Source organism: Hyperolius riggenbachi, chromosome 6, assembly GCF_040937935.1.
Source record: "Hyperolius riggenbachi isolate aHypRig1 chromosome 6, aHypRig1.pri, whole genome shotgun sequence".
Lineage (NCBI taxonomy): Eukaryota > Metazoa > Chordata > Amphibia > Anura > Hyperoliidae > Hyperolius > Hyperolius riggenbachi.
This window is the reverse complement of record NC_090651.1, coordinates 70,249,279-70,275,025: the sequence shown is the minus strand read 5'-3', so window position 1 is coordinate 70,275,025 and position 25,747 is coordinate 70,249,279. Positions and strand designations below refer to the sequence as shown.

At 43.8% G+C, this 25,747-nt stretch overlaps 1 protein-coding gene across 4 annotated transcripts in view; it reads right to left on the bottom strand.

The window, feature by feature from the left end:
* Positions 1 to 8,663: 8,663 nt before the first annotated feature.
* The window catches only part of KDM4A (lysine demethylase 4A), a 35,987-nt gene continuing 18,903 nt past the window's right edge, over positions 8,664 to 25,747 (bottom strand). For 3 of the 4 annotated variants that reach the window (XM_068239473.1, XM_068239474.1, XM_068239475.1), the window contains exons 14-22: positions 23,253 to 23,451; positions 21,587 to 21,663; positions 21,450 to 21,505; positions 20,303 to 20,411; positions 20,033 to 20,218; positions 17,500 to 17,667; positions 15,508 to 15,627; positions 11,569 to 11,661; positions 8,664 to 11,328 (exon numbers count right to left, since the gene is read on the bottom strand). In XM_068239473.1, the coding sequence (XP_068095574.1) occupies positions 11,188 to 11,328; positions 11,569 to 11,661; positions 15,508 to 15,627; positions 17,500 to 17,667; positions 20,033 to 20,218; positions 20,303 to 20,411; positions 21,450 to 21,505; positions 21,587 to 21,663; positions 23,253 to 23,451 (1,149 nt within the window). In that variant the 3' untranslated portion in view covers positions 8,664 to 11,187. The remainder of the gene's footprint in view (positions 11,329 to 11,568; positions 11,662 to 15,507; positions 15,628 to 17,499; positions 17,668 to 20,032; positions 20,219 to 20,302; positions 20,412 to 21,449; positions 21,506 to 21,586; positions 21,664 to 23,252; positions 23,452 to 25,747) is intronic. The other variant, XM_068239476.1, reaches the window with a different exon arrangement.

The following is a 25,747-nucleotide window of genomic DNA, read 5'->3' as shown; positions in this document are numbered from 1 at the left end:
TATAAGTACAGTATTACCTTTGGAACTGAGAGTTTCATATTCAAGAAAACATTTTGTAGCTCTGCTTGCCTGCAGCTGTGCACCTTCTCATGCAGGCTTAAAGGGAACCTTAACTGTATTTTAAAAAAAAGCTTTAACTTACCTGGGGCTTCTACCAGCCCCCTGCAGCCGCCCTGTGCCCACGCTGTTACCAAGTTTCCCTCCAGTCCCCCGCAGCGACCCTCTTCCGGCCGGCCGACTGACAAGATTTTTTTCATACTGCCCATAAGCAAAGTGCACCCATTTAGGGGAGCGCGATTAGGAGACGCGTGGACCAGGGCCGCACATCAGAATGAAAGTAGGGTGCTGCTTGGGACTGCAGGATCAGTTTGGCCCGGCGCAGGTAATACAGTTAAGGTTAACTACCACTTAAGGACCAGCTAACGCCCATAGGCGTCAGCAGGTCTTAAGTGGGTTACCATGGAAACGGCCGCTCGAACAGCCGATCGGGTGTCTCCGTGAACAGCCGGAGAGCCGCCGATCGCGGCTTGCCGGCAAAATGTAAACACGCGGGGAAGAAATCCCCGCTGTGTACATCATACGGTGCTGCTGCGCAGCAGCGCCGTAAGGCAGATCGGCGATCCCCGGCCTCTGATTGGCCGGGGATCGCCGGCATAGAATAGGCTGAAGCCTATCCTACAATGCGCAGGACAGATATCCGTCCTGCGCCGCTCACAGGGGGAGGGACGGAGCGCCGAAAACGCTGCGGAGGGGGGCTTTGAAGAGCCCCCCCGCAAAGCGCAGCAAGCTGGCGGCGATCAGACCCCCCCAGGACATCCCCCTAGTGGGGAAAAAAGGGGGTAAGTCTGATCGCCCTGGCTCTATCCTGATCTGTGCTGCGGGCTGGAGAGTCCACGCAGCACAGATCAGGCAAACCACCCCTGGTCCTGTCCTTCCTAGTTAGTTTCCTCTTAACAGACTCGCCACTAGTTTCCTGTGAAGCACAACTCCGTCTTCCTCATGCAGAATATGATTCATGAAGATGGATAAGGAGAGCATGAGTTAGGGAGAGTTTACACTGAATGTTGCAATGAGCTTTAGGGTCCTTTTACAATGCTGTGGTAGTGGTGCAATTTGGTACAACCACAAAACTCATTTTAGGAAAAAAAATACCACACGACTTCCAGTGCACTTTGAGGAGTCTTAGGGTAACACACTGCAGCTTATGTGTTACTTCTGTAGCACCTGGAGCACTATCATTGTATTGCGTCACACCGCCAGCAGTGTGTCATGCCACTGCGACGAGCAGCAGCGGGGAGAGTACAGCAACAAGATGTGACGTGGTAAGTGTAAAAGGGGCCTCGATGTTACTTAACTGATGCACAGTGAAGGAATGTTTTCTTTGAGTCAATTTTTGTCTGTTTATACATACTGTATGTGATTCAGGATTCAATACTGTGGAGCCAATGCGATCCTAATGCATGTGTTCAAGTAAGCGCATTTTCACTGTAAACTAAGCCCTAAAGCAGATCCGAGATGCAAAACTAACTATAACAAGTAACTTGTCTATATATCTTATCTAAAGTTTAGATAGTTTACACAAGAAATCTAGCTGCAAACAGCTCCAACAGTATATGGTTATTTCTTCCTGTGATACAATGACAGCAGCCATGTTCTGCTTGTGATCATTACACACAGGCAAGCTGATCTGCATCTCCAGCCCTCAGCCTGTGAAAACTTCACTCCCCTCTCCTCCTCCCCTCAGGCTCTGCTACTAGCTAGAGATTTCAGAGGCAGCCTCCTGCCCAGACTGAGCTCCCATAAGCCCTTGCTACATGGGTCTGAGTGCCAAGGCACTCTGGATAAGCTGTGGGTGCTTGTTTAGTTTATAGGGAATTAGAGTATTAAAACAAAAAAAAGTATTGGGCTTGAGGAATGCCCTATAAACTATATGAAAGGAACACAATTATGCAATGAGTAAAAGTTTATCTCGGATCCACTTTAAGTTTAATATGAGGCAATACATAATGTGTTAAGACAGATAAAAAAAAGATGAATTATGAGTTAATATGTAAGGTGAGATCATTCCTGAGATGCGTTTCATGAATCAACTCTGTGGCTTTTACAGAAATGCAGAGGTTGTGCCTTGCTCAGTTATAATTATTAACAACATATTTTGCAGTGCTTTACTGTAAACAGTCTTGTCAATATCCCTCAGAGCTCACAATTTAATCCCTACCATAGTCCATATGCATTAGGTGCTGTACCGTTCCAAATATGCAATAAAAGAGCTTTGATCATTTACTTCATCTGACGGTGCCAGTCCTTTCCTATGCATACGATTTTGATCCGTAGTGCTGCCGGACCAACCAAGGCAAATCAACCTGGGATAAGCAAGAGCAAGGCTGGATTTATACTTTTTGTGCCCCTAGGCTGAGTATGTTGTGGCTCCGCTTTCAGCAGCACCCCTCCCATTCTATGTACAGCCCCTCTTCCATGAGTATCATGCATTTACTATAGTCCTTCTCTTCATGAACAGCTCACTTGGGCATCAGTTTCCCTTTTCCATGTGTTGCTCCCCATTTCCCGCCTCCTCTTTCCTATGTAGCAGCTCCTCTTTTATGTTCAGCTGCCCCTGTGGGCTGCTGCTGCCCAAGGGCTGGGCCTTTGAGACCTTTCCCGAAATTCGGCCCTGACAAAAATGCTCCATCACTAACCTTTTATTGTTCTCTGCAAAGCAGGAATGCAATGGAATGGAACAGGAAAGTCGCGCCACATGTTATCGGACCATCACATACAGTGAAGCATACAATGAAAAGTATGCTTCACTGTCAACATGTTCTTTTTGCAGTAATGCACTTGGAATGCCACACGCTATTATACTGCACCCCACCCGTGGCACTGTGAACATCACACAGGTGGTGCAGTGCAGAAAGCCGCATTACACGCTTCTCAACACTGTGAATGAAGCCTTGAACTGTAAAGTCATTCTTTAAGTCTGCGTATTTTCTATTTACTTTGTCAGTATAGCAGCTGCTGTCTTGAAATAATGTTTTGTGGAGAGAGTAATTGACAGTTACAAGTTCTCAGCAAGCAACCAGCACTGTAACACAAACTGACCAATCCATTAACCTCCCTAGCGGTATGGACAGAAATGTCAGTTCAAAAAAACATGCTGTGAACAGTATAAACATGCATACACATCAATGCTCTCCTGCACTGTATACTAGACCCTTGCTTGACACATTTTGGCAAGTTACAGGAAAAAAGTTTTAAAAATAAGTTTTATCACTGTTTGCACAGAAATCCTGGGGAAATTGAACGCTGGGGAGGTTAAGTATTGGTTAGTCAAGTACTCACTTATATCAGCAGCTGCTCTGAAATGTGTGGTACTTGTCTGGCCAAGTTTGCTGACAGCCTGCTTACTGCTGCACACTTGTACTGAAGCAGAGTGGTGAACCATAGGGAAGGTGTACTTTATGAGGATTGGGAAAAATGACTAGGCCCATGCATATGTAGTATGGAACTCCCCTGCAAGAAGTGACATCAGAGGTCACAAGAACTTGCAGAAAAAAAATCTCATACTGGTTTGGGATTCAATTTATCAGTTTCCTTATAGGCTCTGCATCTCTGAGGGTTCCCAACCCCTGGCATCCTAAAAGTACATCTGAACTGAGAGGGATATGGATGCTTCCATATATACAGTAGTTCCTGTTAAACAATACTTGTTACTTGGCAGCCCAGTTTATCTCTTTGGCTGTGGCACTATTTGAATCACACACAAGAAACATCTGATCTGCATGCTTGTTTGCTGTCTATGGCTAAAAGTATTGGAGGCACAAGATCAGCAGGGAAATCTGCATTGTTTAAATAGATGTCAACCTCCATATCCCTCTCAGTTCAAGTGTGCTTTAGGCCTCTTTCAGACAGACAACTAAACTGCGCACTTGCCGAGCAGTTCACGCTCCCACCTGCCGCCCGCCGTGCAATTCAGGTGCAATTCAAATACAGCTGAATTACAGCAGCTTTAACACTATGCATGTCAAATGCAGACACGTGGTGGTGTTACAGGGCGCCGGAGGAATGTGACAAGTCGAGTTTGAGCATTGGCCACGCTACAATCTGACACGAATTACAGTTCAGAACTGACTCCATGCCGGATTTACCTCACAGGAGCCTATAGGCACAGATGTCCTGGCAACCTAGATTTCACCCTCCATGTTCCTACAAACACCCGAACCGCAAGTGTGCTGACTGGCCCAGCTGTCACTTCTCCCTTACTTACCTTGTCTGTCATAGGTAGCTACAGGCACCCCTTAGTATTAGGTAGCCAGAGGTACCCTCAATATTAGGGAGCTAGAGGTGCCCCCAAGTCTTAGGTAGCTAGAGGTTCCCCTGACTGAAGGGAGATCTCCTCAGTAGATTGCTGAGAGCTGGGTGAGTAACCTCTCATTTACACTCTCATCAGGACTCTGCATAGGGAAGGAGGGAGGGAGGCACTGTGGGAGGGGAGTGAGCCGCCTTTCCATCATCAGGCGCCTGTAGGCACGTGCCTCCAGTGCCTCTTGGTAAATCCAGCCCTGGGCACATGTCTAGTGCTGGTACAGAGCACTAACAAGCTGTGACCACCTGGTCACGGTCATTGGCTCACAGTGATCAGGAGCCAATGAAAATAGCTGCTCACCAATGTATGCATTTTTTTTTTGTAATTATTCAGCAAGTTGTCTAATTTTTACATGCAGCCCATAGACATTAGCTGTAAATACTCTAGCATTTTCTGCAACACTGACATTTCTGCTTAGTGTGTTCCTAGCCGCTCCCAGTTTTTCCTACTTCTCTTCTCCTCTGTCCCGTTGCATAAAGTATATAATTCGAGCTTTTGTGCCTGCGTGATCCCAGCATATGCACAGAGACTAGTAAATGTCACAGCTGCAAGAGAGAAGTGCCTATTCAGAACTTCAAGAAATATCCATTTTTAGAAGGCCACTGTAATGCTGCATGCAAAGGTTTTATACGGCTTAGTTACCATGACACCACTCGCCACTGCCGGTTTGTATTATCCCTGACGGTCCCACACAAAGCTATGCATGCTTCTTATCCCAGCATCAAACCTCTTTCTTCATGAGCAAACTGCTGGGTGAATGAGCAGTTAAATGTCAGAGTGAATTGCTATCTACAAGTAATATGTATGCAATATACACAGTTTACATTCTCTTCAGCCAAGCCCAAGACCCATGTTTGCAATAGTTTCTGATGAAAATCAGCTTGTTCATATAACTGGATGCCACTCCAATGATCTGACAGGATGGACTGCTTTCCTTTGACTTCTTTTCCTGCTACTTCCTTTAAAGTTACTGAGGTAGGTTGCGCTTACTCATCCTCCCCTTCATTGTCATACTGTCAAAATCCTGTTGTAGAATAACATTAAAAAATATGGCTGGCCTCTGACACAGTCAGTTGCCTTACAGACTGCAACACAGCCCAAAAAAAAATGACACCACATGTTACGACCACGGTAAAATGAAAGTATGCCTCACTGCCACTGGAAATGGACAGGCTACCTGATTAACTGTCAGAACTTGCCATACTCATTGTATGGGCCAGTGCACACCAAAAAGCGCTAGTGTAATCGCAAACACTCCGCGCTTTTTGAAGTGTTTTTTTCTAGCCATTTCTAGGCATATGCCTAGCGATTATCTAATCAAGCCTAGCGCTTTTTGGAGCGTTTTGGTGTAGCTTTTTTTTATTACAGTAGAGCTGTAACTGAACAACATCTGTAACAAAATCACTTGTAAAATCGCTCTGATCTAGCGCTTTTCCACTTTCCTATACTTAACATTGAGGCTAAATTGCCGAATCAGACGGAAATCGAGGATGAGATGCTATGAGGCTGACCGACAGCCTCACAAAGAAAGCAGGCTAGCAACAAGCAGATTGTTGTTATCCTGGCGATTTTTTAAAGGGGTACGGCAAAGCGCGGGGGGGGGGGGACTGAACGGACTGACAGCGGCGATAGAATGACCCAGAGGCATCTCATTGTGCACATGACATGCCTCGGAGTCCTATTAGGATTACAATATGCCACCTCAGGTTTTCTTTAAAGGGAACCTTTACTGAGAGGGATATGGATGTTTCCTTTTAAGCAATACCAGTTGCCTGACTATCCTGCTGATCTCTGTGTTTGCAGTAGTGGCTAAACCACACACCTGAAACAAGCACGCAGCTAATCCAGTCTGACTTCAGTCAGAGCGCCTGATGTGCATGCTTGTTGCGGGGCTGTGGCTGAAAGTATTAGAGATAAGGATCAGCAGGAAAGTCAGGCAACTAGTATTTTAAAAGGAAAAATCCATATCCTTCTCAGTTTAGGTTCCCTTTAAGTTTATTTTCACTTCAGATTCCCTTTAATAGGCTGCCACTGAGTAGAGACAGTAAAACATTCAACTTACTTTGTAAATGTTTAAATATAAAAGAAAACCCCAGGACAGTCATTTCTAGAAGTAGGAGAATAAATATAATGGTTTGTCTCATCAGTTTATTTTCACCTCGGGTTCACTTTAGCATTTGACAAGTTCATTGGAAGGAGGGTCAGTAAGAGGACAGTATTTACACCAGTTCATATGATCTATTATAGGGAACTTGTGCTGTCCCTGGTAGGAGGTTCACCAAAAATTAAGGGGAAAAAAAAAAAAAAAACTGCTAAAAGCAGTATAAAAATGAAAGAGTCTTACCTCGGAAGAGGAAGTAGAGTAAGACCTGTTACATTTAAAATGTTAAATTCTATTGGACATTTAAAGACACATTACGCATGCCTTACCTGCTTCTTCAGGTAAAAAATACAATGTATGTAGAGCACCATGGACTTCAAAGTGAACCTTAACGGACATTAAAAAAAATGTTTTCACTTACCTGGGGCTCAGTGGCCTAAGGAACTATGGGCCCCAATTCAAGTTTTATAATGGGGCCCCCCCAAGCACTCTATACATAGCAATTGAACGGCGCACCAAAACCTGCCAATGGCGACTAGTGTCAGAGGTGCAAGAAGGGGATGGGGAACAGGTTGTTAACGATTACCACTATTCAAAGTATCCATAGAAGTGATTATTATGAGCACAGGACCAATAGAGAGCAAATACTGTAGTTAAGGGAGGGCCCTTCGGGGGCCCCTCTGGCCCAAGGGCCCCGATGTGGTCGCAACCTCTGCAACCCCTATTGCTACACCTTCCATCAGCCCCCTGCAGACATCCTGTACCTGTGCCAGGACAAACCAATCCTCCGACCTCCCGTAGTCCCTCTCTTTGGCTGTCCTGTGCATGCTCTGCCTGCGGGGGACCAGAGGATAGGTTTGTCTCGGAGCGGGCACAGGACGTCTGAAGAGGGCTTGTGGAAGCCCAAGTTAAGGTTCACTTTAAGCATTTGTTAACCTCCTAAGCAATACAATAAAAAAAAAAAAAAAAAAAAAAAAAAAAAAAAAATCGCCAGTGAGGCGGCGCAGCAATTCTTTTTTTTTTTTTTTTTTTTTTTTTTTTTTTTTTTTTTTTTTTTTTAAGTCATGTAGCTAGCCTAGCGCTAGCTACACTATACCCGCTGTGCAGCTGCATCCCCCCACCCTTTCCGATCACCTCCGGCGATCAGAGATACAGGAAATCCCGTTCAGAGCGGGATTTCTTGTTTGGCTTCCCCCGTCGCCATGGCGACGATCGGGATGACGTCATCCACCTCATGGCGTCGGAGGGAGTCCCGATCCTGGTGGTGATTGGCCAGGCTGGGCACGGGGTCTCGGCGGGGTGAGCCCTCTAACGCGGCGGGTAGCGGCAAATCGGGGTGTACACGCAGCTAGCAAAGTGCTAGCTGCGTATAACAAAAAGAAAACAAATGCAAATCGGCCCACCAGGGCCTGAGAAATCCTCCGCGGCGGCTTACCCCGAGCTCAGCTCGGGATTATCGCCCAGGAGGTTAAGAGATGAATACAGAGCTTGGAATTGACAGCTGAAAATGCCCACGCATGACGAAGTACGACAGATACCCTGCAGCTTCCCTGGCTGCATTGGAAATGGGGAGTAAGCAGGCAGTAGATGAGTGAAGCTAGTTGATTAAAGGATATCCGAGGTGAAAATAAACGGATGAGAGAAAAACAAATTGTATCTATCCCCTCCTCCTAAAAATGACGACTTTTTTTTTTTTTTTTTTTTAGATATCCCAGTTTTATTTTATATCTAAAACTAGTTTTTACTGTTTTATTGTCTCTGCTGAATCACACCTTCATTGAAGTATGCCAGAGCTCAAATCTATCAATTGACTCTTTCGTGCTCTCAGAAGCAATTTACTGACAGGAAAGTGTTTTATGGCTGTAATTACTAATCAGTGAGGGTTATGCTATAGTCTGACCCAGTCCGACCCAGAAAGAAACTGTCACTTCCATACCTGATTAACTCTTTCAGGAGGCAGAGAAAGGAAAAAAAAAAAAAAGGGAACACAGCTTAGTTATTTGTGTGTTTGGCATTGTACATAAACACATCTATCTCATATCACCAAGGTTGTCTTTTAAGGGGTTCTGTACAATTGAAGTAACATTGCCCACCTCTGATATGGGTTCCCTGTTCTAGAGTAAAAAATTATTTTAATTAGTAGCTGTTTAATTCTAGCGCCAAGAGCAACTAAAATACACAAAAAGAAAAATTCACCAGTACAGAGTAATATTTTTATTTAAATACCACAGTCAAATAATAATCAGACACAGCTGCACGTCACACAAGTTTATTGCTAAAATTAATGCTCTACAACATTATATAATTTAATGTTTAGAAAATAAGTTTGTGTTTTTCAATATTACAATACACGGGGGGCGGGGGTTGATGCTGCAGGCCTCAGCATCAGGAGATAAATGTACCTCTGCAAAAGAAGGGTTGCAGAGCGAATTGCGTTGGTATCAGTCCAGATGATATCAGCAGAGTTCCACGCCAGCGAGGTCACCTTATTCATTATGATCACACCTCCATATGACTGTGCAGGTGGCATTGACCACCTGATGCCCTCTATTTGGCTTTATTACATACTGGGAATTTTGAAGTTTCTAGGCAACAGGAGGGCCAGAACACATGGACACGTGGTACTGATCTGCAAAGACTTCACCAACACAACCAAGAAAAAGTGGCTACTTGTGACTTTTTGGGGACTGAAAAGCCCCCCCAAAAAATTGCTATTCCTACAAACATAAATATACTCATTAAATTAATCAGCTTGTGTTTTCACGATAACACCCCAATAAATTTTAAATACCAGCTCTGTAGCCATGCCTAGCTTCATGGCAAAGACCATGAATGAGCTTCTATAGAAGCTGAGAAGTATCAAATGTACAAGACTGGAATACTGTATTTGATAGGTACAGGGCAAAGAAAAAAGAAAAGAAAAAAGGGGGGGGGGGGGGGGAATATAAAATGGTTGAATGAAAAGCAGGATCTACAAATGATTTCTATTTCTTTCGGCCCTTAGTTGAGTTTATGAGATGTGAGAAATTTTGGAATGAAGGCATCCCCCAGCTGTGCTTCCTGTCTGCTAATTGTGAGCTAGCTTGCTATCTTGTGTCAGCACCACACACCCCAAGGGCCAGAGTGTTTGGCTGGTGTCTGAAGACTGGGTAATGTGTAAACAAAGAAATCTTAGCCATTAACCTCCCTGGCGGTCTATTAAAACCACCAGGAGGCAGCACAGCACTTAACTTTTTTTAAAAATCATGTGCAGCGGCATCCCCCCTCCCCTTCCGATCACCTCCGGCGATCAGAGCAATGGCGACGATCGGGATGACGTCATCGAGTCGGAGGGAGTCCCAATCCACGCCTTAGCGCTGCCTGTCGGTGATTGGCCAGGTTGCGCAAGGGGTCTGGGGGGCAGCGCGGCGAATCGGCGCCGATCGTATAGTACACGCAGCTAGCAAAGTACTAGCTGCGCGTAACAAAAAACAAAAACCAAACAAATTGTACAAATCGGCCCACCAAAGCCTGAGAAATCCTCCGCTGCGGCTTAGCCCGAGCTCAGCTCAGGCTTACCACCAGGGAGGTTAAGACTCTTAAGGTGCGTAAACACACACTACAAAAGGCAGCTACGGGTCCGCCAGACCCTTCCACTGGGCGGTCTTTTAGCCGACAGTAGCGCGTGTGTATGCACTGTGGACGTATGCCGACAGCGCGTAAACACGCGCTACGGTCGTCTAAAAGTCCGCCCAATGGGATGGTGCGGCGGACCGGTCGTTGCCTTTTGTAGTGCGTGTGTACACACCTTTACTGCCAACTGAGGACAGAAACAAAATTAATTCTTTGCACCATGGTGTGCATTTAACAAAGGTGGTGATTGATCAGTACACAACCTTTAAGAATAAATTAACTCATGATCAAAATTCAATGCCATGTGGTTTAAATTTAATGTCACCAAGATTATTGGAAGCAGTGACAACTGGAAATGAATGCAAGCCAGCAGTACAAAATGTTTAACACAACAATTTTTTTGTTTTTGTTTTTTTAAATCCTAACACAAGTTGGGCTACAAATGCAACCAAAATCCATCTTTTTTTTTTTGATTACCAAATGTGAAAACTGATCTTTTCATAACAGACATTTAGCGGTTAGATGAGAGGTAGACACTCACTGATCATAGAAAAAAAACCCAACCCCCCTCTCCAACCACAAATCTGTTGCAACTTGGCTCACAAATTTCACCAAGCCTCAGGATAACCCACTGTTCAGTTCACCAGGAAGAACATGTCCGCAGATCTGCAGTTATAAAAGTGATTTCAGCGTCATAATGCAAAATGTATCAAAATAAAGCAAGGATCAGTGGGAGAGGGAAATGTGTCAGAAGTCTCTGAATAGGAGACAAATCTTCTCAAGTTGATTTCGAATGCTCCTCACATAAGACTGGCTACAGAAGGTCAGGCAAGAGTCCATTTTAAAGGAGGATATCGGTAACACTGTTCTGCAAGTGGCTAAAGCCTCACGTAACCTTTGCAAGCTGAAAACAAACAAAAATGGGAAAATTCCAAGAAAGTTGATTCCATGTCCTACGACAGTGGATCCGAAATGTCCATTACCATCATGCTTTGCATGAGATGGCAGGCAATAGGAAACGGTCCAGTCACAGTAAAGAGGATAAATTCCAACAGAATAAGATAGTTGGCCAAGAGTTGTGCTGCCCTCTTCTGGTGTCACCAGACAGCTCTCACTCCATGATGGCACGGTACAGAGCAGGCTCAATATAGTCCTCCCTGTATCTGGAGTTGATAACTCGTTGCCTTTTCACTTCTTGTTTCACTTCTTGCTCTGTGAATATTTCTGTGAAGCGCATGTCAGATGCCACAGACTGCAGGTGAAAAAGCCAAAAAAAGAGAATCAAGCAGGCATAAAAACACCACACCTATAAACATCTATAAGCGCAGACACCTAGGAAATAGACACCCGGGGCTGCACAAATAACAGAAGCCAAGGCTCTGTAGAATGTATACCCAATGCAGTCTCCTGATCATCATGTAAATTTTTCAAACTGCATGAGAACCCATGAACTGGGGGAAAAAAAAAAGGAGGATGGTGTATGAGTACTCACCAAACGGGACTTCACTTTCTTAGGAAGCTCCTCATCAAGAGTGTATACATCGTCCCTCTTTGCTGGAGCTTGAGAACCATCTTCAAACTCCACCTAAGTAACAAACAAAAGGTTAAAGCGGATCTGAGATGAAAAACTATCTATATCAAGTTACTTATCTATACATCTTATCTAAAGTTTAGATAGTTTACACAGCAAATCCAGCTGCAAACAGCTTTAACAGTTTATGATTATTTATTCCTGTGATATGAGAGCAGCCATGTTCTGTTTGTCACATTACACATAGGCAAGCTGCTCTACACCTCCAGCCCTCAGCCTGTGAACACTCCTCTGCTCTCCTCCCTTCTGCCTCTGAACTCTCTGGCTAGTAACCTCCTCCTGCCCAGACTGAGCTCCCATAAGCCCTTGCTGCCAAGGCACTCTGGAGAAGCTTTGGGCAAGGATTGTTTAGTTTATAGGGAATTGGAGTATTAAAAACAAAAAAGTATTTGGCTTGAGCAATGCCCTATAAACTATATGAAAGGAACACAATTATGCAATGAGTACAAGTTTATCTCGGATCCACTTTTATTGCCAATGAGTAGAAAAATCAAACCAACAAACAAAATACCCTCACATGTGCACAGAAAGTTCTGGGAAGAAAAAATAAATAAATAAAAAAGAGAAGATAGACTCATCTACAGCCATTTCACACCAATCTTAACTACAATTGGAAGTTCTTTACCGCTAAAACCAATGTTTTAAAACCAATTGTTTTACAAGCTTTACAGCTAGTTTTATTTTTAATGTTTATCAAATCAATTTTTTAGTGTTCTTTACCCTCAAGACCAAAAAAGTATTATCCGCAGAACCTGGAATAGCCGCTAAAACAGGGGTAGGGAACCTTTTTGGCCGAGAGAGCCATAAACACGACATATTTTAAAAAGAAATTCTGTGAGAGCCATACAATATGTTTAAAACTAAATACAAGGTAATGTGTACATTTTATGCAAAACAAACACTTTTTAAAGTACAATAAGTGTCTGCATTCTTTAATAACGTTGTTATGCAGTTGCTAATGGTTAGGATTAGGTTGTGAACTCCTGGGCAGGGGGAGATGGCTAGGGGTGGTGGGTTGGGAAGGCCGGTCAGGGGACAGGGGCGAAACTAGAAATCACTGGGCCCCCCCTGCGAAAATGTGGATGGGGCTCCCCCATAGGTGCCAAATAATCATAATGGGGCAGCGGTTCGCCATAAAGTAATTCTAATGCAGCAATGTTTCACCAGAAATTAATCGTAAAGTGGGGAGCATTTCACCATAAAATAATCGTACACTGGCCAGCATTCACCAGTAAATAATGGGAGCGGCAGGTCAGGGTGCGGAGAGGTAGGTCAAGGTGCTGGGTGGGCAGGTGATATTGCTTGGTGGGTGGACAGATGAGGTGCACAATAGTCCACATGGTGGAGGGCCGGCTGGCCACAAAATGCAATCTCATTGGCAGACGATTTCCCCACAAATGCAATCTCATTGGCAGACAATTTCCCCACAAATGCAATCTCATTGGCAGACAATTTCCCCACAAGTGCAATCTCATTGGCAGACGTTTTCCCCACAAGTGCAATCTCATTGGCAGACGTTTTCCCCACAAGTGCAATCTTATTGGCAGACGTTTTCCCCACAAGTGCAATCTCATTGGCAGACGTTTTCCCCACAAGTGCAATCTCATTGGCAGACGTTTTCCCCACAAGTGCAATCTCATTGGCAGACGTTTTCCCCACAAGTGCAATCTCATTGGCAGACAATTTCCCCACAAATGCAATCTCATTGGCAGACAATTTCCCCACAAATGCAATCTCATTGGCAGACAATTTCCCCACAAGTGCAATCTCATTGGCAGACTATTTCCCCACAAGTGCAATCTCATTGGCAGACAATTTCCCCACAAATGCAATCTCATTGGCAGACAATTTCCCCACAAGTGCAATCTCATTGGCAGACTATTTCCCCACAAGTGCAATCTCATTGGCAGACGTTTTCCCCACAAGTGCAATCTCATTGGCAGACGTTTTCCCCACAAGTGCAATCTCATTGGCAGACGTTTTCCCCACAAGTGCAATCTCATTGGCAGACGTTTTCCCCACAAGTGCAATCTCATTGGCAGACGTTTTCCCCACAAATGCAATCTCATTGGCAGACAATTTCCCCACAAATGCAATCTCATTGGCAGACAATTTCCCCACAAGTGCAATCTCATTGGCAGACTATTTCCCCACAAGTGCAATCTCATTGGCAGACGTTTTCCCCACAAGTGCAATCTCATTGGCAGACGATTTCCCCACAAGTGCAATCTCATTGGCAGACGATTTCCCCACAAATGCAATCTCATTGGCAGACAATTTCCCCACAAGTGCAATCTCATTGGCAGATGATTTCCCCACAAGTGCAATCTCATTGGCAAACTATTTCCCCACAAATGCAATTTCATTGGCAGATGCAATCTCATTGGCAGACGATTTCCCCACAAATGCAATCTCATTGGCAGACAATTTCCCCACAAGTGCAATCTCATTGGCAGACGATTTCCCCACAAGTACAATCTCATTAGCAGACAATTTCCCCACAAGTGCAATCTCATTGGCAGACGATTTCCCCACAAATGCAATCTCATTGGCAGACGCTTTCCCCACAAATGCAATCTCAATTGGCAGACTATTTCCCCACAAATGCAATCTCATTGGCAGACAATTTCCCTACAAATGCAATCTCATTGGCAGACGATTTCCCCACAAATGCCTATCCTATCTCATTGGCAGACGATTTCCCCACAAATGAATTTACCAGACTGGAGTGACCTCCTGGACCTGTCCTGGAGTGACTGCGGCGGCTCCTGCGGCGGCGGCGACGGCTGCTGCTGGCTTGTGCGCTCCGGAGCAGTACCTATGGGTGCGGCTGCCTCCGGGTCGCACGTCGTGGGGTCGGCTCCTCCCCCCGCCAAGCTGCCTCAGTTCCCGCCGGCTGCGCCGATGTGTCACACGTAACGTGTGACATCACACAGGCAGCGCCAGCATCAGCGCAATTACAAACACCCGGCATGGAGGAGGGGGGCGGGGCGGCGGCGCAGATTACCGGCATGGAGGAGGGGGGCGGGGCGGCGGCGCAGATTACAGCGGGGCAGATTACTAAACACAGGCTCTCTGGCCGCTCTGTCACCCGTCTTTTAGCGAGCCAGAGAGCCATACGCAGGCATGAAAAGAGCCATATATGGCTCGCGAGCCATAGGTTCCCGACCCCTGCGCTAAAAGAAGCCTTATGGAAATGCCAAGAGGGAGTCTAAAGCTACATCTCCACACAAGGCTTAACAAAAATTGTATTTTGTGACAGTTTCATGTGAAAACCTAGCACATGCAATCCTCAACATCTGCAGTATTCTATTCATAAATCTATCGTGTGAGGATAGACTTAACGCCAATGTAGTTCCTGCAGCAAGACATCTCATGCTTGAGAAGGATGGGTGGACATAGGTTAAGCCATCCCCAGTTTCTGGGGCATTATAGAGTTTGATTATTGTGCCCCAAGTTATGTTCTCAATTACATTGCTCTACACTTATTTTAGACAGTTATACACCCTTAATTTTTTATCTCCTTCCTAGTCTATTACACAGCCCCCCCCCCCCCCCCCCTTCCATGAGGCCAATAGGCACAATGAGGATATAGATATTGCACACCCCGGAACCGTGACACCACACTACCAAGCTTCGAGTCTCAGGGCCACCTCCTCCAGAAGAGGGGACCTGCCATATGATCATATGATGTGTGCTCACACCTGCTAGGACAGGCAGATGTGGAAGGTTTATTAAACATTATTCTACAATACTGCTGAATGCAGTCATGATTTTAAACTTCATTTTGTCAGACTTCATAAACTATATCTGCACTTTCCATACAACGTGTCCACTTACTTGGTACATCTGAATTGTGTGAGAGGCAACAAACTTAGCACCGTAAACGAGACCATCGGTCCAGCGGACCTGAACAATATCCCCAGAGGCTGGAGGGCCCAAATTAAGACAGTCACGGCTCTGTAAGGAAAGAGAAAATCAGCTATAAATAAACATTGCTCAGTTCCAGGAACTTTGATAGAAAAGGAAATTTTTAGTTCAGTAAACAGCAAGTTACGTTACAAAAAGTAAAAAAAAAACAAAAATCAAACAAAACTGAAGTACAGGGCAGGAGATTGCCTCATAATAGCTTTCTGGAAAATGGACATCTGCCAAGCATCCAATGTCTACACTGACCCATTATTACCACCTAAATAGAAGCTCAGCAGAATGGGCTTTCCTGTCATTCTTATTAACAAGGCAGCAGACCCTGTCCCCTCAGTGTTACAAATATAACAAGCACTGGCCTCAGACTTGCTTCATACAATCTGGCTCACAAGCTAGAAGGTGTGGTGTCTTTTCAGAGCAGGATGCCTGCAGTACCACTTCTACTCCTCACAATGATAAGGCCCTCCACTAAAGTCATTGCAAATGAACCATTTTAATATAAATAGAAAAGTTGTGGGCAAGACTTCATATTCTTGCAGTTCCACTTTAAACTTACACACTAGCACAAGTGTTTAAAGCAGAACTGAACTCAGAACTCCCTCTCCGCTCTAAAAGATAAGCAACAGCATTATAACCTTTACAGAAAAAAATTTTGTTGCACCCCACAGAACACCTGCTTTCACTGAAGCAGACAAGGTTAAAATCCTGCATTTATACATCAGCTGAGGCTGCTGAATTCCTGTGCTGACACAGCTGAGAGCTCAAATTGCAATTGTGATTACTTGCAGATGAGGTGGGACACGTTTTTCACTATAACTGCAAACAGGGTGGATTCATCTGTGTTTTCCTTGTGTCCCGTGGATGAATTCAGGTCCACTAAACTATTCAGGTTTGTGACCCCTCCACATTAATAGTTGAACCAAGTCAGCACTTCCGTAGTGATTTAATGGGCAAGGAAAGATATACAACAGTCCATCAAGGGTCTACTTATCAATCAAGGCATTATTATTTAAAAATATAATCAAAATGGGAGTAGTACAAGCATTGCATCACCAGAAAACATTAAGGCCCAGTGCACGCCAAAACCGCTAGCAGATCCACAAAACGCTAGCGGTTTTTGGTGCGGATTGCAGAGATTTGGCACAGTGCGGATTTGGATACGATTCACTGGCCGCATCCGCCTGAAATCCGCTTGGCTAATGTATTTGAGTGGGCTGGTGCACACCGGCGGTTTGAGGTTTTTAGCAAACCGCAAACGTGCAGCAGGAGGCACATTTGCAGTTTGCTAAAAACCTCAAACCGCCGTTGTGCACCAGCCCATTCAAATACATTAGCCAAGCAGATTCTCAGGCGGATGCGGCCGGTGGATCCGCTCGCTGTGCACTGGGCCTAAATTGTTCACTACAGCCAACATCTGTTCTTTGCTGCCATTTGATTAGCCTTTGAATATCGTGCATAGATAGAAAGACTCTTGGTTGTCTCAAAAATGCTGTCAAGTGAAGTCAACCTCTGTCTTATCGAACATGAGGCAAAAAAGACATTTATACAAAAAGCCACACAAGATGGTGTGTGTTTGCTCACTGTATGGAGGAGAATAGACACACAAGTGGGAATGAGTGAGCAGTGCCTGTAGCATGGAAAAGAGTGGCAGGGCAGAATTTCCCTGCATAATGGTCTGCCATAGACACGAGTGGGAACCTTGAGGGACTACAATGCACACTTCTGGGAAGGTACCCAAAACTAGGTCATCCTAATTTCAGGCTGATGTTTTTGGGAGTACCACTCAACTTTGATGTATAAAGGTATGTTTATAAATGCAGCCACTCTCAGGCCTCCGTCCCATCATACAGACTAATAGGGGTGCTACTTGCCACAAGGAAAAAACAAACAAAAAACAGTTCTTACCACGATGTCCTCCGGGTACAGATTGTCACTGAAAGAACCATCATCAAAATTAACTTCATAGAACGTCTCTTTTGTCATCTTGACCACCTCGCTCTGGTAGAAACGGCCATTCTTGTGCTTGGCTATAACAGTCTGCCCTAGAACAATATCTCTTTCTGACTCTTTACCCTGCAGAAAATGAAGACACAACGTTACTTTAGGAGGAAGAGATGTAAAAAGAAAAAACTAAAGCAAAACCATAATTGAATGTTAAAGAAAATGTAAGCACCTGCAATTAAATGGATGTACTGTAACTAGTTTTTATATAATCAAAGCGACCCAACTGACAAGTCTCATCATAGTGGTAGGTGAACAGAGGCGCCAGTAGAATAAAAGTACATAACATTTTTTAAAAAATTGCTGGGAGGAAGTGGTGGACTTGCCTCCGTTAAAGCAGACACCAAGGACTGTGATTAAATAAATAAATACACATTTATTGAAGATACCCCAAGGATGCAACGCGTTTCGCGGGCACAGCCCACTTCTTCAGGCAATAAACAGGGGATAAACAACAGCAATTCTGTTATAGCAAGCAGAGCACCTCTGTCCGCTGTTTATCCCGTTTATTGCCTGAAGAAGTGGGCTGTGCCCGCGAAACGCGTTGCATCCTTGGAGTATCTTCAATAAATGTGTATTTATTTATTTATTCAATCACAGTCCTTGGTGTCTGCTTTAACGGAGGCAAGTCCACCACTTCCTCCCAGCAATTTTTTAAAAATTTTATGTACTTTTATTCTACTGGGGCCTCTGTTCACCTACCAGTATATTCAAGTCCACCCCAGGTGGAGGGGTGATCTACCCTTTTTCTCCTGTCTACAGAGAGCGACTTCTTAATCCTGAGTGAGGACAGGTCTAATCTCCTCACCTGCCTATTGAGTGGTTACCTGAGCGGTAACCCATGTTTGTGAGTATTACCATCTCACTGTCTCAATTATTCAATCTGTCTTGACATACTACACCATATTGGGCTCTCGATTTCTCTTCAATTGTAATTCTCATCATAGGTTATACATTATAGTGCTGTTCAATACATTTAAGTGTACCTGTAGTGGAGTGCAGTGGAGCAGACCCCATCGGCTATTTCCGCTGGAGCCCGAGCTGAGAGCAGCTAGTGCGCCTGCATGAGGCTTGCAATGTAATATTATAGTAGCTCTGCGTTTGGGGCTCCCAGAGCTGGAACAAGCTGGCTGAGGAAGACTAGGAAGCCTCATTAGGATCCAGAGGCTTCTCTCTCCTAAGGCAAGTATCCCCCCAGGGGCTCTTTTTTTGCCATACAGGTCTACTTGGAAAAGGTTTGGATTATTAAATTTGACAATTGCACAACCATGTAAGGAGGACCCTGTCCCATTAGGGTTTTTGTATTGTAACTTATGCCACATTGTCTCCCTCTGCATAAATGTTATATAATGTTCTGTATTCTTTATAATGTTCTGTTCCTACTGCATGTCCTGTCCTGTAACTACTGTGTATCGTGTATCAGTACCCTGTACGTGCCAAGCCCAATTCTGGGCACGGCCTAGTCGTGCTTGGCGAAAAAGTTTCTGATTCGGCTTATAAAAAAAAAAAAAAAAAAAAAAAAAAGTGGTGAAGGGAACACAAGCAATGAGAAGGATATGGACGCTGCCATATTTATTTCCCTTTATATAAATGCCAGTTGCATTCAGTAGTTTGAATCACACACATAAGCATGTGATAATACAAAACATGGGGCTAGTGTGGTCAAAACGTAAAATGGAGAAAGTTTAGCAGCACAGCCAGGCAATATAGAGTCTGAATATGCCAGCCGGCAAATACCACTCACAACAGGGCTACCTTCAGGGAGGCAACAATGTCTAGAAGTGATGAAATCCCAGCGTCCACACCCTTCTCACTGCGGTCATTTCTACAGCATGTTGTGCTAACCTGCCAGGTCAATGGATTTCACTCCAATAACTGCCAGGGTCTTCTCCTTGCATGGTTATGCAGTTGTCACACTAATAATCCAAACCTTTTCCTTAAAAGTGAATCTGAGATCTCAATGTGTGTTTACTTACCTGGGGCTTCCTCCAGTCCCATGAGGTGTGTGGGCTCCCTTGCTTGTCCTCCCTGGCCATTCTGTTGCATTGTAATCCCAACCATAATCTGTCCAACTGCGCTCTGGTGCCCGGGAGCACTCTGTGCAGTAATACTGTGCCTGTGCAGAATGCTCCCGGATGAGCACGCAGCCAGGCATGGAGAGGAAGCCCACGCACCTCATGGGGCTGGAGAAAGCCCCAGGTAAGTATAAACACACATTGAGATCTCAGGTACACCAACGTATTGCTCAGCAAAGCAACACAAACAGTTACTCAGAGTACGAGTCATTTAGCCTCAGTTTTCCCTGCACTTGCCTTGATTAATCAGCCTCAATGTACTAAAAGTTGTTAATACTTTGTAAACTACATTCATTCAGTTAATTTTAAACTAGCCAGAAGTCATCAACTATTTTTATAAAAATGATCAAGACCCGCATTACCTCATTATTGGAGGGTTTGTGTCTGAAGCAGGTTATGAACACCACAAAGGGCCAATCATCAGGCTGCATCATGACGCCAGCGGCCTGAGCACAGGACACGTGGAATGATGTGGGGCATCGGCCATGGGAGCATTGCACGCAGCATCCAGCCACCCTCTTTCTCCTCTTCCTGCAGAAAGCACATTTCTGAAACACAAAGCAGTCAGGAGTTAGTAATCCACCATTACAAGGCCGCCAACTACAGACTGGGGAATGCCTGTGTATACCTACCAGCCTGAACCTCATCAGGGGGATCTTGCTGATATCCACAGGGCGCCTCTCAGCAATGTTCACAAACTTGGCTTCAGCAACGGCCACAGCACACAAGACATGCACCCACCTGCAAAACAAAGATTGTTAGGGATTTTTTTTTATTTTTTGTAAAAGGTGCAATATATTTAGTCTACACCTGCAGCCATTGTTTTATCAAAGCACTTCAGAACTGCACTTTTGTATTGCAGAAGGACAATTAAGATATAGTGTATCACCACCCCACTAGCTGCAGAATAACGCTCATGTGAATATGTCAAGACCAAAATGGAAGGTATAGTGAATATTTTTAATCTGTTTTATTAGGATGAGTGTTAAAGTGTTATCTGAAAATGTGAAGTATGGCATTCAGGAAACACTTGTATAGAGCGCCACCTGCTGCTGTGATGGGCAATTCTAAGGTGAGAGAGCAGTTTCCCTAAACATCAGAGATGCTTTTATGGTTAGCAAAAGTAACCAAACACCTTTGTAGGAAACAAAGCCAATCTGCGCATTTAGGACTTAATCAAAATATTTACGATTCAAGCAGGGATCACATGACAAATTGCATTATGAAGACGCATTTTTTTAGACACAAAATCTACGTTAGTATGAGGTTGCAAAATACTTAATACAAGAATGTGTACCTAATTACAAACAGAAAAAATATCTTTCCGTGGATAAAATAAAAAAGGGGAAAAAAAAAAATCATATTGGATGTGATGATGTGACAGAGGCCACCAATTTACATAGATTGCTAGTTCTAAAGTGTTTACCCAGAAAAATCACTCTAATTGCTACATGTGATCCCTGCCTAAGGCCTGGTTCACACTGGCATGGATGGAAAACTATTCAGCATAAAAATTGATCCATGGAATCACTGCAGACCCAAACATGCAGTCTGTGCGCTGGAAAGGATCTGTTCGAATGGACAAATGTGAACAGATCCATTGGTTAACACTGGATCCGTTCCAGTCTGCTAAACGGTTGGTTTTTCAGGCCAATGTGAACTGGGCCTTAGTGCGATATAAAGTGGCCTATTAGTAGACATAATTGAAAAGGAGGAGGAGGGAAAGAGAATGAAGAGAAAGTAAAAGTGACACACAAATATATGACAAAAACCACTTACCGGTCATCATTTGCCTTCTGTAATGCACCACCTCTCAGGGAGCACAAACAGCAGTCCTAGTAAAGAGAATTCAGATTAGGCTTAGTAGTAAGTTGACACTTTCTTATAGAAGTATTTTATAGTTTGAGGCGCCTTACCTGTGTTGTTGCATTTTCTTCACATCGGGTACAAAGCCAACCTTCTACTGCTTCCTTTTTGGGCACTCCGTAACAACCTACAGGAGGGGGAGATTAAGGAAAGTCAGGTACTGAGACACAAACTGTATATACAGGATTAGTACAATCCAAGAACACACAATCGTTTATTTCTTAGGACATGGACTGAAGAAAAAAAAAATCCAACAGTTTCCGTATCTCCCAACCAGAGCCAATATTCACTTCCAATCAAATGCTCTGAGGTGAATTCTCCTGTTGAGCATTCAGAAAACAATCAATCAGTTGTCAAGGAATCAGAGGTGGTGGTAAATAAACTGGTTGTGCAAATAGATACATGACAGGAACAAGAAAACCACCAGGAACAGAGAAGCCACTGAACACAGAATTAATTACTGAGTGGCCAGAAGGATGGCCAGGGGTCTGCCTGTGAGTATAAAGGTTTAACAATGGCAGTTCCCACTCCTTCGCCAACCTATAAAAATGATAATACATGCATATATAATAAACCAAGCCCAAAGTCTTATGTGACCCTTATTTAGCTACTATAATTTCCTGTTAAAGGTATCAGCATGGTCTGCTGTCCATACATGACCTAATCATTAAAAATTAAAGGGAACCTAAACTGAGAAGGATATGGATTTTTTCCTTTTAAAATAATACCAGTTGCCTGACTCTCCTGCTGATCCTGTGTCTAATACTTTTAGCCGCAGCCCCTCAACAAGCATTGAGATGAGGTGGAAAAACAACAAATTTCCTTTTTAGGCACGTATCCCTATCCCGATCAAAAAGCAAATCAAATAAATCTAGTACCACAGCGATTATAAACAACATATCAAAGCTTTATTCAAACATAATAACTATCTCATCATGCATGTAAACCCACCCCATAGACAATCTTTAAGAACATCGCCCATTAAAAACCTACCCCCTTATCGCCATCGGTGTCCCAGCAAAAAGGACGGCCCCTAGCTGCACTGCCTAGAACATCAAAACTGGGCGTCCCCAGTCACAATCAAAAAGCTTAAAAAGTGCTCCAACATCCTCATGTTAGTGAAGCAATGTTCATGAATTTTATGGTTCACTGGTGTCTTTCTGGTCTCAAAAAAAGATCAGGTGCTCTGAAGTCAGACTGGATTAGCTGCATGCCTGTTTCAGGTGTGTGATTCAGCCACTACTGCAGCCAAAGAGATCAACAGCTATACAGAGCATTGAAATACAAGCAAAAGTTAAAGGACAACTGAAGCAAGAGGGATATGAAGGGAGGGTGCTGCCATGCTTATTTCCTTTTAAGCAATACCAGTTGCCTGGCTGTCCTGCTGATAACCTGCCTTTAATACCTATAACCATAGACCCTGAACAAACCTATCCAGATCAAATTTTTGACATTGTCAGATCTGACAAGATTAGCTGCATGCTTATTTCTGGTGTGATTCAGACACTACTGCAGCCAAATAGATCATCAGCAGGGTTGCCAGGCAACTAGTATTGTTTAAAAGGAGATAAATATGGCAGCCTCCATATTCTTCTCACTTCAGTTGTCTTAAGTCTAGGTTTCTAAATATACTCCTGCAGTCAATTACGTGCTGTAAAAGCAGGTGGTGTCTTAACAGCAGTTTGCACATTTCTGTGATTACTGAATAGCACTTACTGGCATGTACGCAGACGTTGCAGTTCTTGCAGGTAATCAGCAGGCTGGTGCCATCATCCTCCAGGAAGGGAATGGACAGGTTCAGCTCAGAGCTGCAGCTGGTGGTGGTGAAGCACATCTCTGGAATAAGTGGCTTTGTCTTCAGCCGGAAAGCTACAGGGCTCGGGTCAGCCTTGGTCTGTTCTCCACAATCAGACTGCTAAAGGAGAAACCATTGAAAAATTGACCACGTTTTCCTTATGTAGCTTAAGTTATCTGTTCCCTTTTGCGCTCTTTCGATCTAAAATCCGATATACAATATTAAAGAGGCAGAATCGGCGAAGTAAATAGAATTACTACTGACAGAGATTACAGAGCCAGGGCCATCATCAAGAGGCTCCTGCCTGACTGTCAGCTTGTTATTGCACAGTGAAAAGATCATGGGCACTAAGATATGCAAGACATAGATCCTGGTCCCATCACTAATGAGAAGGGGAAAAAAAAAAAAAAAAAAAAAAAAAAAAAAAAAAAAGGTGGAATGGGGAGACAAAAGAACCATTAGTGTAATTCAGAGCACACATATTGCTCCCTCATGGGGACAAACTACATCACAGATACAATGCAGATTCCCAAAGAATTAAACAAAAATGCAATATTCACTTAAAGTGGGCGTGAACTTTTGCACAGGACAGAAGGAAGACAGAGAAATGCACCCTGTAGTATTTAAAGAGTTTAGCCTGTCCAATTCCCCCTCATTTTTGTCTAATCACAAGTTATAATTTGATCTCTTCCCTTTGCCACGGCAGATAAGGTCATTTGAAAGCACAGGATGTTAGCAATATGTCTGCTCCCATGAAAAAAAGGAAGTAGAAACCGTGCAGACCAGTGATGTGAAAAACTATTTGCCCCCTTCCTGATTTCTTATTCTTTTGCATGTTTGTCGCACTTAAATGTTTCTGCTCATCAAAAACCGTTAACTATTAGTCAAAGATAACATAATTGAACACAAAACACAGTTTTAAATGATGGTTTTTATTATTTAGTGAGAAAAAAAAAACTCAAAACCTACATGGCCCTGTGTGAAAAAGAAATTGCCCCCTGAACCTAATAACTGGTTGGGCCACCCTTAGCAGCAATAACTACAATCAAGCGTTTGCAATAACTTGCAACGAGTCTTTTACAGCGCTCTGGAGGAATTTTGGCCCACTCATCTTTGCAGAATTGTTGTAATTCAGCTTTGAGGGTTTTCTAGCATGAACCGCCTTTTTAAGGTCATGCCACAACATCTCAATAGGATTCAAGTCAGGACTTTGACTAGGCCACTCCAAAGTCTTCATTTTGTGGATTTAGAGGTGTGTTTTGGTTCATTGTCCTGCTGCAGCACCCAAGATCGCTTGAGTTGACGAACAGATGGCCGGACATTCTCCTTCAGAATTTCTTTGGTAGACAGTAGAATTCATGGTTCCATCTATCACAGCAAGCCTTCCAGGTCCTGAAGCAGCAAAACAACCCAGACCATCACACTACCATCACCATATTTTACTGTTGGTATGATATTCTTTTGCTGAAATGCTGTTTTACTTCTACGCCAGATGTAACGGGACACGCACCTTCCAAAAAGTTAAACTTTTGTCTCGTTGGTCCACAAGGTATTTTCCCCAAAGTCTTGGCAATCATTGAGAGGTTTTTAGCAAAATTGAGACGAGTCTTAATGTTATTTTTGCTTAAAAGTGGTTTGCGCCTTGGATATCTGCCATGCAGGCCGTTTTTGCCCAGTCTCTTTCTTATGGTGGAGTCATGAACACTGACCTTAATTGAGGCAAGTGAGGCCTGCAGTTCTTTAGATGTTGTCCTGGGGTCTTTTGTGGCCTCTCGGATGAGTTTTCTCTGCGCTCTTTGGGTAATTTTGGTCGGCCGGCCACTCCTGGGAAGGTTCATCACTGTTCCATGTTTTTGCCATTTGTGGATAATGGCTCTCACGGTGGTTCGCTGGAGTCCCAAAGCTTTAGAAATGGCTTTATAAACTTTACCAGACTGATAGATCTCAATTACTTTTGTTCTCATTTGTTCCTGAATTTCTTTGGATCTTGGCATGATGTCTAGCTTTTAAAGGTGCTTTTGGTCTACTTCTCTGTGTCAGATAGCTCCTATTTAAGTGATTTCTTGATTGAAATAGGTGTGGCAGTAATCAGGCCTGGGGGTGACTACAGAAATTGAACTCAGGTGTAATAAACCACAGTTAAGTTATTTTTTTAACAAGGGGGGCAATCACTTTTTCACACAGAGCCATGTAGATTGAGTTTTTTTCCTCACTAAATAATAAAAACCATCATTTAAAACTGCATTTTGTGTTCAATTATGTTATCTTTGACGAGCAGAAACATTTAAGTGCGACAAACATGCAAAAGAATAAGAAATCAGGAAGAGGGGGGGGGGGGGGGAGAAATAGTTTTTCACATCACTGCGATTTATTGCAGGATTTGTATCAGCTGTGACAAAGAAAGGTTTCCTCTTTA